This window comes from Stigmatopora argus, chromosome 12, assembly GCF_051989625.1.
Source record: "Stigmatopora argus isolate UIUO_Sarg chromosome 12, RoL_Sarg_1.0, whole genome shotgun sequence".
In the NCBI taxonomy this organism is placed as follows: Eukaryota; Metazoa; Chordata; class Actinopteri; order Syngnathiformes; family Syngnathidae; genus Stigmatopora; species Stigmatopora argus.
In genome coordinates, this window is record NC_135398.1 from 11,944,030 (window position 1) to 11,961,840 (window position 17,811).

A 17,811-nucleotide genomic window follows, 5' to 3' on the forward strand; every position below is an offset into this window, starting at 1 on the left:
TCATTTTAATATTTTATTGCAATTTATTCCTTTACAGTAAAACAGAAAGTGAAGCATTTAAAAAAAGACATACAAGGGGTGTCAAAGCAACTGACAGACGAACGCGTGAAGCGAACAAACACATTAACAAGAGCTAAAATGAGAAGAAAAAAAACAGTGTGCACACTTGTAGTTTGCCAGTTAGGACGCGCTAAATAAGGCTACATAGCAAGGTCTTCCCGTCACAGCAGCCACAAATAAACACAACAACTGTGTGAATGTGTGCGTGTGTGTGCATGTGCCCTGCTCTTTTCTGTAAACATCTGTTTGTTTCTTCTTTGTCTTTGTTTCAAATCTACATATGATGGTTAAAACAGAAGTCAGAATTCCTACTTGTTATGCCGCAGCGAGGTGCGTGCAGTGCGTTTAGGCGGCGGTCTACGAGTCTTCTTCACCGTTGATGCTGTCGGCGTCGTCGACCCCTTCCACGTGCTCGCCTTCCTCCTCCTCCTCTTCTTCCTCTTCCTGCTCTTGGTTCTTCATCTGCATAGTTTATCACAGTGGTTAACCATAAAGGGGCATTATCATTGATTTTTAAAGACTAATCTGCATAGTTTATCTCAGTGGTTAACCTTAAGGGGGAATTATCACTGATATTTAAACGCTAATTAAATGATAGGATTTAAGAGTAATCAAATCGATCAAGAGTCACACACAACTCTAAGCATTAAATTAGGCAAAGAAAAAAATCATTATGCAACGTTGCCGTTAGCTTTTTTGTGAGCAGCAGAGGGTGTACGCCTCAATGCAAAAGTAGTATGTAGAAGAGTCCTTATAGCATACCTGTCGACTTTGGCATATTGCTCCCCTTATTAACTATTGCAATTCCCCTTATTACGTGATAAAAAAACATACAAATGCAACCGGGCACATATTTACTCATAGAGCGCACTTAAGTCTAAAATTTCCCCTAAGTGGACGGGGTGCCCAATCAATCGGTGGGCCTTTTTTATGCACTAAATTCAAAATTCTGGCTGACATCTTGACTGCCTGGGTACATTGCTTTCTGACGCGATAGATTTATATAGTGAATGCGGACCTGTGAAAGGGGAATGCGCGTGCGCATATCATGCTTGAAGCATGACGATATTAGCAGTCGACGATGACGTTTTCGTCTGCTACCAGTGACCGAGACGATCCGGATTAGAGCCGAAATGGGTAAAACAAGATCGGTTTTACAAAAAACGTACTTAAAAGAAAAAAAATAACATACAAAAGTTGTTATATGGCGGACACAATATGAAACGATCAAAAAACGTATAAAATATGGGGAAAATGTATAAGTTGACAGGTATGTTATTGATTTTTATCATGGAAGCCATTTGCAGGGGACAAGGAGAGACAAAAATTCACACGTATTCACACCAATTTAGAGTTTTCACCCAACCTACTATGCATGTTTTTGGTATGTGGGCAGAAACTGGAGTACCCAGAGAAAATCCACCCAAGCCCAAGGAAAACTACTAAAATGAAAACCACACAAGTAGGTTGGAACCCACCTGTGATCGAACCCTCGATCTCAGAACTGTAATGTCGAGGCGCTAACCATTCGTCCACCTGGTTTTCCCTTTGTTAACACATAAAAATATATTTTTTGTTTCTGTCGTACCTCCTCCTCTTCGTCCAGCAGGTCTCCCTCCTCCTCTTCATCCTCCTCGTCCTCCTCCTCCTCTTCCTCTTCTTCCTCTTCCTCCTCCTCAGTGTCATTGAGCTCCTGGCTGTCTCGCTCCCGCTTCAGGGCCTCGTCCTTCTTGTTGCTCGGGTGAGGCGGGGAGGTCACCTCGCCGGGCTCCGTCTTAATTCCTTTGGAGTCTGCCGGGACGCAAACGAGACAGGTTTCAAGAGAGAGACGAACAAGAGTCGCCTACGGCAATTTAAGGGGCCCCAGTGGGGACGCTACCGAACGCATCGTACCAGACTTCTTGCTGTAGTCCTTCTCCATGCGCTCGAGGCTCTCCAGGAGGTCATCCACTTTACTTTTGATTTGAGTCAACTCGCGCTTGATGGTCTGCAGCTCATCCACTTTTACTAAGACGAAAAAAGGGACATTTCAGACCAGCAGTCACAAAATGGCAGACTGAAGTCAACATCTGGACACAAAACAGCAGATTTAAAAAAAGGAAGCCAAAGATTCTGAACCTGGCTCATATATTGTATTGTGGCCACTATAGTTTTTGTTAGCCATAGTTGGAGATCATTGAGAAAATGGATAAAGACCATGAAAACTTAGAAAATGTTCTAAACATGAAAATGTAACAGGCCAAGCAGTACTATATATATATATATATATATATATATATATATATATATATATATATATATATATATATATATATATATATATATATATATATATATATATATATATATATATATATATATATATATATATATATATATAAATATATATAAAAGAATTTCGTAGTGCATATTGGCAGAGATGAACAAATGACAGCACTGCATGACGTTGAGCAAGTAAACACTTTTCCATTTAACTAAGAATAGAAAATTCAGAATGGAATTCATAGTAGTACCCTAGCTGTGATGTTGCCGTGGCCAATGAGGATTCTCAAAAGTAGATTTTAAGAATGCATTTGTACAGAAAGATTTCATCTGAAGGACAGCATTTTGAACAAATGAAGAATTCCATCTTTCTTTCATTTACAATGAAAAAACTTTTTCTTCCATCACTCTTGATTTTACTGGATTGTTATAAAGTTAATGGCTTTTGTGTCACCCTGTACATCCAACTGGCTGTACATGTTAAAACTGCAACTGGAAAACTCTATTCAGGCAAAACTTAAAGGTTTTGATAAACACAACCACCAAAAACTGGATGTGACATGACAGAAAATTCTGCCTTGATTAAAATTATAAAGACATTATGAGTAAGAAAGTCAAAAGAGTTCATTTTCAAGTTTGCGAGTTTAAATGTGCATAAATGTCTGAAACGGTTGTGTAAAGATGTTAAGCACTACACCGCAAACTCCTCAATGCATTTTGTGTATTTTAATGTACTTTCTCTTATTTTAAAATGAAGCTCTACCTTTCCTCATTAATGGGAACAAGAGATGTTGGATGCAAGCAAGTTTAAATGTCTTTTGATACGTTTAAATATGTTTAAAGCCTTTGGGAGGTGTAAAAATATTACAGTCTCAATACATCATGTTGTCAGGGATATAGTCTCCAACTATACTCACTACTTCTGGATGAGTAGGTCCTCTGGCTGCTCTTGGAGGATGAAGAGAAGCTGCTCTTGAGCCGCCGGCTGCTTCCTCCGCCTCCACCGCCGCCGCCGCCACCGCCACCTCCGCCACTGAGGCTGACCCGAGGGCGCTTTGAAGGAATGACGGGGCGGGACAGCGGTGGAGGTGCAGCGGGCACACGAGACGGATACGAGTACATTCTGTGGCATCAAAAATTTTCAAAAAATTACAACAAAAAATAAGACGCTGTTTTACATCTAGTCGTCTCCAGGTACTGGCGACACTCACCTATCATAGTAATCTCTCTGGAAGTCATAGTCCAGTTCAAAGGAGGAACTGCTGCACAGAAGAAGTACAGTGGGGCAAATAAGTATTTAGTCAACCACCAGTTGTGCAAGTTATCCTACTTGAAAAGACCATGAGAAACAGAATGTGAAAAAAAGAAAAAGAAAATCACATTGATTTTTAAAGATTTTATTTGCAAATCATGGTGGAAAATAAGTATTTGGTCAATAGCAATTGCAAATCATGGTGGAAAATATGTATTTGGTCAATAGCAAAAGTTCATCTCAATACTTTATGTACCCTTTGTTGGCAATAACGGAGGCCAAACGTTTTCTGTAACCCTTCACAAGCTTTTCACACTGTTGGTGGTATTTTGGCCCATTCCTCCATGCAGATCTCCTCTAGAGCAGTGATGTTTTGGGGCTGTCGTTGGGCAACACGGACTTTCAACTCCCTCCACAGATTTTCTATGGGGTTGAGTTCTGGAGACTGGCTAGGCCACTCCAGGACCTTGAAATGCTTCTTACAAAGCAACTCCTTTGTTGCCCTGGCTGTGTGTTTGGAATCATTGTCATGTTGAAAGACCCAGCCACATCTCATCTTCAATGTCCTTGCTGATGGGAGATTTTTACTCAAAATCTCTCGATACATGGCTCCATTCATTCTTTCCTTTACACAGATCAGTTGTCCTGGTCCCTTTGCAGAAAAAACAGCCCCAAAGCATGATGTTTCCACCCCCATGCTTCACAGTGGGTATGGTGTTCTTCGGATGCAATTCAGTATTCTTAATCCTCCAAACACGAGAACCTGTGTTTCTACCAAAAAGTTATATTTTGGTTTCATCTGACCGTAACACATTCTGCCAGTCCCTTTCTGGATCATCCAAATGCTCTCTAGCCAACCGCAGACGGGCCTGGATGTGTACTGGCTTCAGCAGGGGGACACGCCTAGCAGTGCAGGATTTGAGTCCCTGTGTTACTGATAGTAGCTTTTGTTACTGTGGTCCCAGCTCTCTGTAGGTCATTCACTAGGTCCCCCCGTGTGGATCTGGGATTTTTGCTTACCGTTCTTGTTATCATATTGACGCCACGGGGTGAGTTCTTGCATGGAGCTCCAGATCGAGGGAGTTTATTAGTGGTCTTGTATGTCTTCCATTTTCCTATAATTGCTCCCACAGTTGATTTCTTTACACCAAGCATTTTACCTATTGCAGATTCAATTTTCCCAGCCTGGTGCAAGTCTACAATTTTGTCTCTGGTTTCCTTTGACAGCTCTTTGGTCTTGGCCATAGTGGAGTTTGGAGTGTGAGAGACTGAGGTTGTGGACAGGTGTCTTTTATACCGTTAATGAGTTAAAACAGATGCTATTAATACAGGTAACGAGTGGAGACCTCGTTAGAAGTTAGACCTCTTTGACAGCCAGACATCTTGCTTGTTTGTAGGTGACCAAATAGTTATTCTCCACTAATTTGGAAATAAATTCTTTAAAAATCAAACAATGTGATTTTAAGTTTTTTTCCACATTCTGTCTCTGATTGTTGAGGTTTACCCATGTTGACAATTACAGGCCTCTCATCTTTTCAAGTAGGAGAACTTGACAATTGGTGGTTGACTAAATACTTATTTGTTTATGCTTGCCTTGGAATGTGTAAAATCCCCAAATCTAAATTTGCAAGTTTGGTTCTCCCGTAAAGTGACTAAATTAGCTGCTCTTACCCGTACATGTCTCCAGCTGAACGTTTGGTGGTTTTGGAACGGTGCGGTTTAGGCTCTCCTGCAAGGTTAATGTCTGTGGAGGGGGAACAGAAGGAAAGGCAGGTAACCCGGCTGCAGAACAAATTGACTTTTTTCAGCTATGTTATACCAAGACGTGGATAGTGCGGAGCTATCTGGCAAAAAAGAATAGAAAATTGTATTGTCAGAAGTTCTTTTTACACTGTACTTTATCTGACAACAGTTTTTAAGTAACTGTACTTGAGTAGAGCGTTTTTAAACGTAGGATGTAAACAACAGCATAGAAGGATGGCTCTAACTATATATGGTCGTGAATATTTCACCTTTTCTTCCAATAAGCTTATTTGTAAAGGATATTCTGCGTCACGGATGTCTTAGGTCACGTGTCAAACCGATTCCGCCGAGGGCCGCAGTGGGTCCTGGTCTTTGTTCCAACCGATCCAGTGCCGAGATTTTAACCAATCAGGTGTCTTCTAAAATAAGTAGCACCTGACTTTAATTAACTGATTACACTTGCAAAAGGTATCCTCTTGTTAGGTTGGAATAAAAACCTGCACCCACTGCGGCCCTTTGAGAACCGGTTTGACACCCCTGTCTTAGGTTGATCTCTCAACTCCAGACTTTTTTGTACAAATAAACAGGGACTGTTTTCACACACACTTCTATAACATTTGAGCAAGGAAATAACACTTAAGGCAGGTCAAAATCCACATCAAATTTCTCACAATCAACTATCACAAATCTGCCCATAGAGGTCGTGGGTTTCTTGGGATTAAAGGGACAATTAGCTCGTTTAAGGTGTGTAATGTCAACCTTTCTAAACTGCATTGGTCCCACCTACAAAAAAAACTGAAAACAGAAGGTATAACACAGAATGAGCAGCAGATTTTTGCAGTCTGCGTATGATTTTTAGCCTTTTGTTCCTGTGTAACTGTTTTATCATACAGTCAATGTGTACCAGCTAGCCCAGCCCTAGAAAGCTAGAGATGACCAATTCTGGTGGTGATGTCACAACCAGAACTGCTGGGAAAAAGTGGGTGTTCCCAATTAGATGGGAAAGGTATGAAATGGTTTAAAAAATGCTGCTGATTGCCACATCTCTATTCTACATGTAAAATGACATTAGTCCAGTCGTTTTCATTTTTTTGACATGGTCACCATCATAGCACCTTTAAAAATCACTGCAAAACTGATGTTGAAAATTAATACCAGTATAACAAAGATTCCAGTCATGATGTGGTTTACGTCAGTTACAATGTTTGGTCAAGATTTTGTTCAGATTAGGCGCTACCAGTGACAGCGACAGATGTACAATCCACTACCAAATGATTGTTCAATTGGTAGTGGATTGTACATCAATTGTTCAATTCCACTCCCAGTTCAATTGGATTGGACCTATATTGCTGTCAATAGCAATGAAATGTTATCAGTCCCTGCCAACCCTTCTGCTCTTCCTTACCAAGCACTTGTCCGACAATCATCCGACCGTCCTCCCCAGTGACAGCGGTGCGGGCATTGCGTTCGTTGGCGTACTGCACGAAGGCGTAGCCCTTGTGCACAGAACAGCCCACGATCTTGCCGTACTTTCCGAAGATGGCCTCCACGTCGGCCTTGGTCACCATCAAGGTGTTGAGATTGCCAATGAACACCCGCGAGTTGAGCGAGCGAGGGTCGGTCTTGTTGGTGACGTTGCTGGCGGCCATCAGGCTGGCAGCGGTCGCACGGCTGGCAGGGGTGGGGAGACAAAAGCACAACACACAGCCGTTTAGCCACCGAGCAACTCGCACCAAGCGTCGACATCTTCTTTGTTGCCGACCAAAGGGCTGGGTTCTTCTGTAGAAGGGGGTTGTTACTCAAAATCATACCTGCACCGATGTACGCTGATGTCCCCATTTTGTTTTTGTGCAGGATACTGCTGAAACTACCAAATTTATTTTGCTTTTTGTTTGCCTGGTAAAACCAACTTTGAGAGTAGACATTATTGGCACTACACCAAATGAATTGTAAATGTAGCACCTGAAAAGCTGTTTACAGCAACAGCAAAAAAAAATGGAAAATAATACATGATTCATTTTACAGTAGACCCCACCATTTGGGAAAACCTTGTGGTTAGTCAGTGAATATTAAAAATGGTTGATTTGATTAACAAAATACTAGTTACACCAATATGAGAATTGCATTGGAGCGTTCTAAGTAAAAGGCCTGCAATTAATTAGCTTTTCTGTTAGTCAGTAGATCATCAAATAAAAGGTTTGGTAAAGAGGTCATGAAGAAATATTGTCTATTATTAAAAGGTACATTTTTGATTGGGAAGAAAAGTCCATGTTTTTCTCCCATGAATTGTGATAGTTATGAATTACGCATGTGAATATTCTAATTCATGAAGGACAACAAAAATGTCAAGACTGGTGTTGTGGTTATCTTAGAAGTGATGATCCTGAAAAGTTGAATGATGCAACCTAAATCAATGGTAAGCCATTCAGTCAATTGTGCGGTTATTTCTAGGGTGCCTCAGCGAATTTTTGCAATTTGGCATCTCCCGCAGAGCAAATATGAAACAGCAAAAGCATCAACATTGACTCCAAAAAGGAGACATGGCGGGGGTTATGTTAGGGTTGTTTGGATTGGCCGTGACTCACTCCATAGCGTCTGTGTGTTGGCCAGTCGTCTGTTCTGCCTGACACTGTGGGCTGGGCTCACTTTGGCCTGGGGGGGGATCTCGAACCTTCACCTTTTCACTCTTGCGAGATTTTTAACTGAGGCGACAGAAAACAACAACCACACACCTCAGTCACGCAAAGCAGGGGTTACAGCGCAGCAAGTCTTCTTACCTGTGTGCAGTGTAGGAAGGAGGAGGAATGTTGTTGTTGGTGAGGTGTTGAGTAGCTATTGACAAATAAAACACACAAGTGGCCTGCGACGAGCCACATGGGAGGGCTAGCTACTGTTTCCAGTACAAGTACATCAAAGCACATCCTTTGAGAAGTTGAGAGATGTATGGGAACTGACCATGTAGGTATTAATCAGACTTTGAGGGAAAACTACTGCTGGAAAGTTATTTTCTTTTAATTGAAATGGCCTCCCGCAAGGGCGTTTTGAGCTCAGTGACTGTTATTGTTACAAAAGGATTGATCTAATTTAAGGGAAAAAAAACATTAATTAAAAAGATATTTTTTTTAAACTAAGGTTTTCTTCTGTGTCCCTTCTCTCGTTTTATACGTTTGCAAGCTTTAAACTAATCAATGGCTAGTAAGCATTTGACCTTTTAGAAACCTTGTTTCACCTTAACTTAATCTGCCACATGGTCTCGATACTCAATAATTGAATTTCTTTTTATTTGACTCCAGGAAAGCAGAGTATTTTTTTAACTAGCACGTCAGCCTCACAAACTCTGGGATCCTGGGTTCAAATCCAGGTCGCTCCACCTGTGTGGAGTTTGCATGTTATCCGGGCACTCAGGTTTCCTCCCACCTTCCAAAAACATGCATGGTAGGCTGATTGGACACTCTAAATTGCCCCTATAAATGAATGCGAGCATGAATGGTTGTTTGTCTTCTCGTGCCCTGCGATCGGCTGGCCACCGATTCAGGGTGTCCCCCGCCTCTGGTCAGCTGGGATAGGTTCCAGCACCCCCGCAACCCTAGTGAGGATAAAGCGGCTCAGAAAATGAATGAATAATTTCAATTTTTTTTCTTTGAAAAATGATAAATATTACTGAAATTTTTCTGACATGGTATCGACAAGTCATCATCCTTGAGTTTGATTTATTTAATAAGCAATTTCTTAATTTCTCAGCGTTTATTATGATATTCGGTCATTTTTTGTGGCAAAAGCATATTTTAATTTAAAGAAAATAATAAAGCTTGTGTCGGAGTATTTTTTGTCTTTGAAGAAAATGATTCTATTGTGTCACTTCAGAATTAGTCAGAAAGATGATTTTATGATGCCAGAAAAAATGTGTTTTCTAAGAAGCCACCACATTCGGCGCGCCGACTTTTAGTCATTGTGAAAGACATGGGCAACAAATGTTCCTATTCCTTCTTTTTAACCCAAAAATATCGTTTGCTTTGAGATGACTTTAGTATGTTATGTGTAAATGCTCTCTCACAATTTGTGCACCCCCACACCGAGTATAGAATTAAATTAAAAAAAATAGTATTTCTTCTGTTTTTTCTGCTATAATAAAATGTGCTGACCATCTATACCACATCTGTCTGTAAGATACTAAAATGCCTTTCTGCTCAGTGTAACACAAAACAATCAAATATCGATATATCTGTCATACATATTCAGAAGACTAGTTCTTACTTGACTTTCTTGAATTATCTAGAGCAGGAGTGACTAATCAACGGGCCACTACCCAGTTTTTATTATCTCATCCCATTTTCTTCCGCTTTATCCAAAGTCGGGTCGCGGGGGCAGCAGCTTCAGCAGGGAAGCCCAGACTTCCCTCTCCCCAGCCACTTCATCCAGCTCTTCCGGGAGTATCCCAAGGCGTTCCCGGGCCAGCCGGGAGACATAGCCTCCCCAGCGTGTCCGAGGTCGGCCCCGTGGCCTCCTCCCGGTGGGAAGTGCCCGGAACACCTCTCGAGGGAGGCGTCCAGGGGGCATCCTGATCAGATGACCGAGCCAACTCATCTGGCTCCTCTCGATCCGGAGGAGCAGCGGCTCTACTCCGAGCCCCTCCCAGATGACCGAGCTTCTCACCTTATCTCTAAGGGAGAGTCCGGACATCCTGCGGAGGAAACTCATTTCAGCCGCTTGTATCCGGGATCTCGTTCTTTCGGTCACGACTCACAGCTCGTGACCATAGATGAGGGTGGGAACGTAGACCGACTGGTAAATAGAGCTTCGCCTTTTGGCTCAGCTCCTTCTTCACCACGACGGACCGGTGCAGATTCCACATCACTGCAGACGCCGCACCGATCCGCCTGTCAATGTCCCGCTCCAGTCTTCCCTAACTCGTGAACAAGACCCCAAGATACTTAAACTCCTCCACCTGGGGAAGGACCTGGTCCCTGACCCGGAGAGGGCATGCCACCAGTTTTTATTAGCCTGCAGAAAATTGGGAAAATCTCATAGAATATGTCCCACACAAGATCGAGGTAATTCCTTAAACATTGCTTCTACATTAGCTCAGGGGTGAGAATCTGACATTGTGAAAGAAATGTGGGAAACGGTGCAGAATTTCGGTATCTAGGTTTACATTAATTAAATTTAAAAAATAATAGGCTGTCTTGAATTGAATTATCTTGGCTGTGATTTTCTTGCCTCTTTTGCTCTAGCTAGAAATGTTCTTTGTTCTGAAAGGTTAGTTTCAGTACTGTAAATACTAAATATATGCATAAACATTTTGGGAGGCAGGGCAATATTCTTATACCTCTGGATTATTTCGTTGATTGTACCCCTTAATTTATTCATTCATTGCAATTGAGTTTCGACTGGGAATCACTACAAATGGCAGCCAATGAGCAATACTAAAAAAAAATGAACATTCCGAGAGAACAATCTGAATAACAAAATTAAAGCAAACTGTTATGAAATTTAAGATCAAAACATGATGAATATTATCTCATAGAGGGCCCGAAGGACAAGTGTGTCACACATCGGCTTCACAGTTCTGGAGTCGAGAGTTCAATCCCAAAGGCATGTAGAGTTTGCATGTTCTCCCCGGGTTTGTATGGGTTTTCTCCGGGTACTCCAGTTTCCTCCCACATCCCAAAAACATGCTTGGTAGCCTGGTTGGTTGAACATTCTAAATTGCCCCTAGGGATGAGTGTGAGCGTGAATGGTTCTCCGTCTAGTTGTGCCCTGCGAGTGGCTGGCCATTGATTCAGGTTCTCCCCTGCCTGATGCCCAAAGTCAACAGGGATAGGCTCCAGCACCCCCCACGCACCTTGTGAGGATAAACAGTTCAGAAAATGAGGGAGTTAAATCATAGACTGTACTATTGCAAGATTCAAATCGTAAAATGAGATTAAAGTTATTTTGTTGCTTAATTTTCTGTTACGTGAACCGGATTTTTCTTTTCTTTTCCACAGCCTTCAATTGTTGTCAACATTAAGTTTGTGTGAGCACAAAACTGCTCTTCACATAATGTTAGGAGTTTGAATATTGGGAGTAGAAAAAGTCCGTAACATTAGAGGATTTAAGTCATTTTCTTGTTTTTATGTTACGTGAACCGAAAGTTATTCGTAGACCACCGTTTCAGGGTGTCCCCCGCCTCTGGCCAGGAGACAGCTGGGATTGGCTCCAGCACCCCCACGACCCTAATGAGGATAAAGCGGTTCAGAAAATGAGGTGAGATGAGTTTTAAACAGGAAAATGTTCAACTGATGGCATGGCTTGAGATTTTTTTTCAATGCAAAGTGTGCCACAGTAAAACAAACGGCTGGAAAACACTGATCTTGAGCTTAACCTCTGTTGAAGTGAAACGAAGCAGTAAGGCAGTGAATGAATGAATCCGTGCTTAAAATCTTACCCATTACATTTCTTGTCGGTCTTTTAGCTGTGCTGAAAATGTGTTTGCACTATTTTACTCATGAAAGTTTTTGAATTGTCAACCAATGTCAGATACGATTTCTCTATTATGGGTTAACATGAGTTGAGAAAACACGACTTGTCATGCAGGCCTGCTTCTTGGCACCAAATACCCAATTAAGTTCCCTGAATGTCAACAGACACGCAACGCAGATTGAAGTGGCCTTACAAGTATTTCTAGATTTAAGTTACTTCCTTGTTTGTTTACGTCAATGACATATCAAACATTTTTAAAACAACTTTATGAAAGCACGTGAGAAAGGAAAAGCTGCAAATCAGGTTTAGTTTATAGCTTTTAAGAGTGCCTGCAAGACAGGCCTGAGTAATGAATGTGTTTCGGCACTATAAAGTGTTTAAGTGCCTTACTCCGAAGAACATCAGATATTTATATTATACAGGATATCGATTTTTTTGTTAACCGATAAGAATTCAGGTTTCAAAATATCGATAGCCATAAAAAATTGTTGCAATTTACCAATTTGAACATAGAGTACTGTACTATATATCATACTCAATGTGAATATACTTATTATTAATTAGAAAATTAATTTTATATTAAGGGTGTAGTGCTTGGCATAGTTAGTTTGTAGTTTTTTTTAAATTTAAGCATAATTTTAATCTAGATTTGTGTGATCATGAGTAAACATTCTTTGGGGGGGAAGGGGAGCTCACGATTATTTTTTCAGAGCTGCCAACCGCCGTCGACCCCATTTCAGGAGTACCCTTGTCCCATTTCAGGAGTTTTATGTTTTCATCAGGAGTGAATCTGATTCGCGCAAAATCGATATAAAATGTAACAAAAAATAACTATGGACAACTTAAATCAAACTGTTATTATAATGCTTGGATGATTCACAATGCACTCGTGTTACCAAATTCATCTGGTTTATAGTGCAGTTGAATCAAATGCGGGAGTAAGATGGCGGAAGCTGTAGCGATGGCGTCAATTTCAAGGCATTTAAATTGGAAATTTGGCACTTTTCTGAAATGGTTGCTTAAAAAAATCTAGGTGACATTTATTTTGATTCCCAGAGTTTAGGGACGTTGTCAGGAGTCTCAGAGTTTGCATTGCTTGTCCAGGGTAAACTCCTGAAATTCGGGAGAAGTTGGCAGGTGTTTTTTATGTACATATCATTGCCATTATTTCATTTTACCTCGAAATAAAACGTGGGACATGTGCATGGATTTTTGGTCAACATGAATGTGATTTTTTTGGGGACATGTGCATGGATTTTTGGTCAACATGAATGTGATTTTTTTGGGGACATGTGCATGGATTTTTGGTCAACATGAATGTGATTTTTTTACCATTTCATCCCTCCCTGGTGTTGTTTATTGGGACTACTCAAAATATTTTCTCCATGTTTATTATATATACAGTATATAAATATAAACAACCATCATAGTCTTTCAGTTAAACAGGCTTTTAATTAATTAAAAATGTGTAAGCAACAAAACTGAAGCCACTTGTAGTCCATATAAAATTATTGAGAAAAAATGTCCCCTTGTCCTCAAAATGGCCCCCGTCATCCTCATCATCACCATGGGAGGAAAAAAAACGTTCTTCAAAAATGAAAAATAAAAAGTTACCGACTGTTCAGTCTCAGCCAGGAAAGTAAAACCAGGTTTTTTTTTTAAATGGACCGAAGCGACCCCGGCAAATACGACTCAATAGCGCCACCACCTGGTGTTACAGTGAATCACAGGCACCCCATGCGCCTAGCTTAGCCGCAGCTAGGCTAAGGCTAGCCTGGCTAATATTAGCCAGGGAGACAAAAATACGAAGCAAGCATTTCTATATCCACAAAAAAAGCAAAACCGTCAAAAGTCTGCGTCGAAGGGAGTAAAACTATCAAACCAGACGAGCTAACTAAGCTGTTTATGAGTGGAGGGGAGGGAGGGTCGTCGTCTAAAAAGCGTGCCAAAAACACATCAGTCCAGTCAAATGGTAGATTTCCCGAACAACTGCCACAAAAATCAACCAAGCCCACCTTGCAAAACTGGAAGAATTTGCAGCTAGGGTGCCTCCAAAGTATTGTTTTTTTTGTCGTTCAAATCACAACCAGTGCTTTTATTTAAAATGGGGGGAGTAGGAGGAGGAAGGAGGGCGACTAGCGTCTAGCTCGGCAAAATCGAAAAAGCATCGCTGAAAAAAAAATCCAAAAAGAAAAGAAAAAGGAAGGAAAAATGAAAAATAGCTGGGAACAAAATACTCACCGCGACCCTTTACGAGCACAAAATGCCTTGCTTTTCGGTAAAATCGCTCAAATTGTGATATTTTGTTCGTCCTTTAGGCGAGCACAGGCTTCTTTGGTGAAGCCTCTGGTGAGCTACGAGTTAGCTTTTCTTCTTGCTCAGCCAACGTCACAGGCTAATGGCGCATTTGGGATAGGGTGGGTGTTGTTGTAGGGAAAAGGGGGCGCTAAAGGACCGCTTTTCCTGCGCGGCGCAATGGTCAACTGGAGGGCGGGGTCTTTACTTCGCGACCCTATCAGAGACCTCAACATGTTATAGCAAAATAGATGCGTAATACGCGCTGTGAGCCAACTGTAACGGCAACTATCGGTTGTCGGCCATTGTGTGTCAGTGCCATTTGATAAACATGACATTGTTTTCCCAAGTGGACCTAATCAAGACTTATTGCTAATCACTTTAGCCAATTTGTACTTACTTATTTATGTGACCACTTATTGAAGTTGACTACTTATCTATGTTGACTATACTACTTACAGTGGCGGTCCGTGCATTTTCTGGTGACGCCTTCAGCAAAAACTATTTTATGTCTATAAAACCTCTACTGCAGTTACAGCTGCGACACAAAAAAATAATCAATAATAACCTCATACAATTGAAATATTATTGAAGTTGACTACTTATCTATGTTGACTATACTACTTGTTTATTATGTAGACTAGTACTTACAGTGGCGGTCCGAACAAATCAATTTCTTTTCCTCCTTCAGCCATTGCGGGTTGACAAAACCGCTATTAAATCAACACAACAATATATTTGCTTGTGCAGCTCACTACAGATACAGTTTGGTAGCTCTGGCTAGTCCACTCTATCACTAGCCAATCATCGTTGGTGAAAGCGATGACATATGCCTACGCCTGCGTCAAGGCCTTGGTGTCACCAAATCGAATTTTGATTGGTTAAAGCAACAGTCTTATCGACGCTTGTTTAATGCAGCAAAGCCTGCAGAACTGATTGTGAAGGCCTTGAGGCAGATTTCTGACCCTGGCAACAAATAATGGCTGAAATGTGATTGGTTAAATGCTTCAATATGAAAACATACATCTGGAAGCAGTGCAACCAGGGGGACAAGCAATGAAAGGAAGCTAACAGACCATTTCGAATTATTTAACAAGTATTCATGGACAAAATAAAATTAACATCAGTCTGTGAGTCAGATATTTCTTAGGCCAGCAGAGAAGGCCTTGAAGGCCCTGACGGCACACCACTGAGTACTTATTTATTTATAACTTATTTATTGATGATTTATTTTGAAATATTTATTGATTATTTATCTGTTCGTTTGATGTTATGCTGCTTATTTATGTTGTTGACTACTTATTATGTTGACGATTTCTTTATCTACTTTATATTACTTATTTATTTTTTGGTTATTGTTATTCTATATTCATTATTTATTTGTATGTTTGTTTGTTATTGTTATTTTTGCACTTTCTGGCGACACTTTAAATCTTATTATACCTGTATAATGACCATAAAAGCATTAAATTCAAATCAATTAAATTAAATTATAGTTGCTAAATCCAAACTGTGGCCCGCAGCCCAATATGTATTGCCACGAGCAAAAATAATAATAATAATAATTCACCCTATGTCCTCAGTTTTTAAGACAATATGAAGATAGTCACAATTCCTCTCATCACCTCATGGGTCAAACCCTACAATTTTAAATCATTTTATGAAACTGTAGAATTCCTGTATTTTAATAAATAAGAATGTATATTTAGGGTTGGTTCAGCAATGCATACAAAAAACAGAATGCGTTTGTGTGGTCCCGAACTTTGCCAAGAGATGGAAGTGTTGAACTATGTTATTGTCATTCATTCATTCATTTTCTGAACCGCTTCTCTCACAAGGGTCACTGGGGGTGCGGGAGCCTATCCCACCTAATTACAGGAACCAGGGGAGGAGGGAGGAGGTACTCTAAATCGGTGGCCAGCCAATCGCAGGCCACAAGGAGACGGACAACCATTCACGCCCACACTCACATCTAGGGGCAATTTAGTGTTCAACCAGCCTAACCTGCATGTTTTTGAAATGTGGGAGGAAACCGGAGTACCCAGAGAAAACCCACGCAAGTCCAGACATAAAATGCAAACTCCACACAGGAGGACCCACCTGGATTTGAACCCAGGACCCCAGAACAGCAGCAATACTCACAAATAGTAACAAGCAAAAGACTACCCATAGCACAAATATATGAGGGCAGTATTGAGTAGGCCAATTGAGCAAATTCAGATAGCATTATGTCTTACGCAGCATTTGTTAGTTTTCCTAACAACATTTTATTTAACTCATTCACTCCCATTGACAGTGATATAGATTAAATCCATTTTAAGTGGGATGGTTGGCATCAATTCCTCATGTTTCAGTGACATTGATGGCGATAGATGTCCAATAATTTTGAGCTGGGACTCCCAGTCCAAATGGATTGGACGTTGGAAGGTTGTTGATGCGGGTCCTCAGTTTCAGTGTTGTATAACCTCAGTTTCAGTGTTGTATAAATGTGGCAATATGCATAGTTACTATGTGGCCAATGTAAAACGAAGAAAAACAGCTCAATCAGTGTATCCGCAAATGGGTCTTCCACACAGACAATGACTCAAAGCATAACTGCCACACTGATTACAACTTTGTTGAAATACTATTTTTGACAAAATCAATATAATATAGATTCCACGCCATACCAGATGTTTTGCACACAGATTCAACATCACTTGTTAGTAAAATCAGTCTAACAAGCTGTTTATGTATCTTTTTATTTTCTTCGTGTAACTCTTTTGCAAACTGTCCATCTGCTTCTGCAGTTTTTGTTTACGACCATGTGTGTGTGATTTTCTTCGATTCTCCAATAACAAGTCCAGCTTGCAGTTCCATCCAGCATGTAACCAGATCCGCCCTTTGTGGTGCTCCTCTGTCAAGATTTTGCCAGGAGCAGATGTTAGAAAAGATCCTCAACATTTTGGCTATGATAACAAATGCACATTTATGTGATGCAGGAACGTTTCGGTTCTGTTTATTCCCTGAAAATAGTTTTTGGGGCGTTTCTCAGTATGACGATTTGTTTATAAATAAGAAAGGCATTGTGAAAGCTTTGACAGAACATTCTTGATTGAAAGGAAAGACAATGAGAGAAATCTGATTTGATGATTGGAGGTTACCAAAAAATCAAAATCATTGATGCATTTTTTTTTCTTTGCCCTATGACGCCAATTGTTGCAAAATACAAAAAGCCATTCTAAATTGATGCAGCCTCAATGCTTTTTACCAGACTTACCTGTTATTTGGATCATACATAAAATTATGCATATTTTCTTATTATCACTTATATTGGGGTATGTAGTATTTACATATTTATTATTATTTATTTTCATATATTTTTAATGAATCTTATTTTTCCCCAACTAGCTAGTATCTACTTGAACATTATACATTTAAATTATAATTATCAGATTTTTATGTCCTACAATTTTAATATTTGTGGAACTTTTATTTATGTGGTGCCCGGCGGACAAGTGGTTAGCGTGTTGGTCTCACAGTTCTGGGGTCGAGGGCTTGGTTATGATTAACTAATAATTTATGCTTATTTGGGCTTTTGTAAAACAACACAAAATAAGACTTTCTCACTGTAAGCATTTATTTTTCTGCTTTCCAAATCAATAGTAATGACTGCCTATTGTACAATTGGGCAGTACCATACTTTTGTGTGTGCACACCCCCATAGAAGCATTCCCTCCAGTGTACGCACTCACTCT

The 17,811-nt window shown here is 40.4% G+C and overlaps 1 protein-coding gene across 3 annotated transcripts; it reads right to left on the reverse strand.

Moving 5' to 3' along the window:
- hnrnpc (heterogeneous nuclear ribonucleoprotein C) lies at positions 1 to 14,221 on the reverse strand. Of its 3 annotated transcripts, none has more exons than XM_077616051.1 (8): positions 14,021 to 14,221; positions 6,723 to 6,988; positions 5,246 to 5,318; positions 3,534 to 3,584; positions 3,240 to 3,445; positions 1,954 to 2,067; positions 1,649 to 1,851; positions 1 to 522 (listed from the first exon to the last, which is right to left on the reverse strand). In XM_077616051.1, the coding sequence occupies exons 2-8, from the start codon at positions 6,964 to 6,966 to the stop codon at positions 418 to 420; spliced, it is 996 nt and encodes a 331-aa protein (XP_077472177.1). In that variant the 5' UTR covers positions 6,967 to 6,988; positions 14,021 to 14,221; the 3' UTR covers positions 1 to 417. The 3 variants fall into 3 exon arrangements, with proteins under 3 accessions (XP_077472177.1, XP_077472176.1, XP_077472174.1); XM_077616050.1 differs by lacking the exon at positions 14,021 to 14,221 and adding an exon at positions 7,903 to 8,001 and having other exon boundaries at positions 3,534 to 3,581; XM_077616048.1 differs by lacking the exon at positions 14,021 to 14,221 and adding an exon at positions 7,903 to 8,001.
- Between the last annotated feature and the right edge of the window lie 3,590 nt (positions 14,222 to 17,811).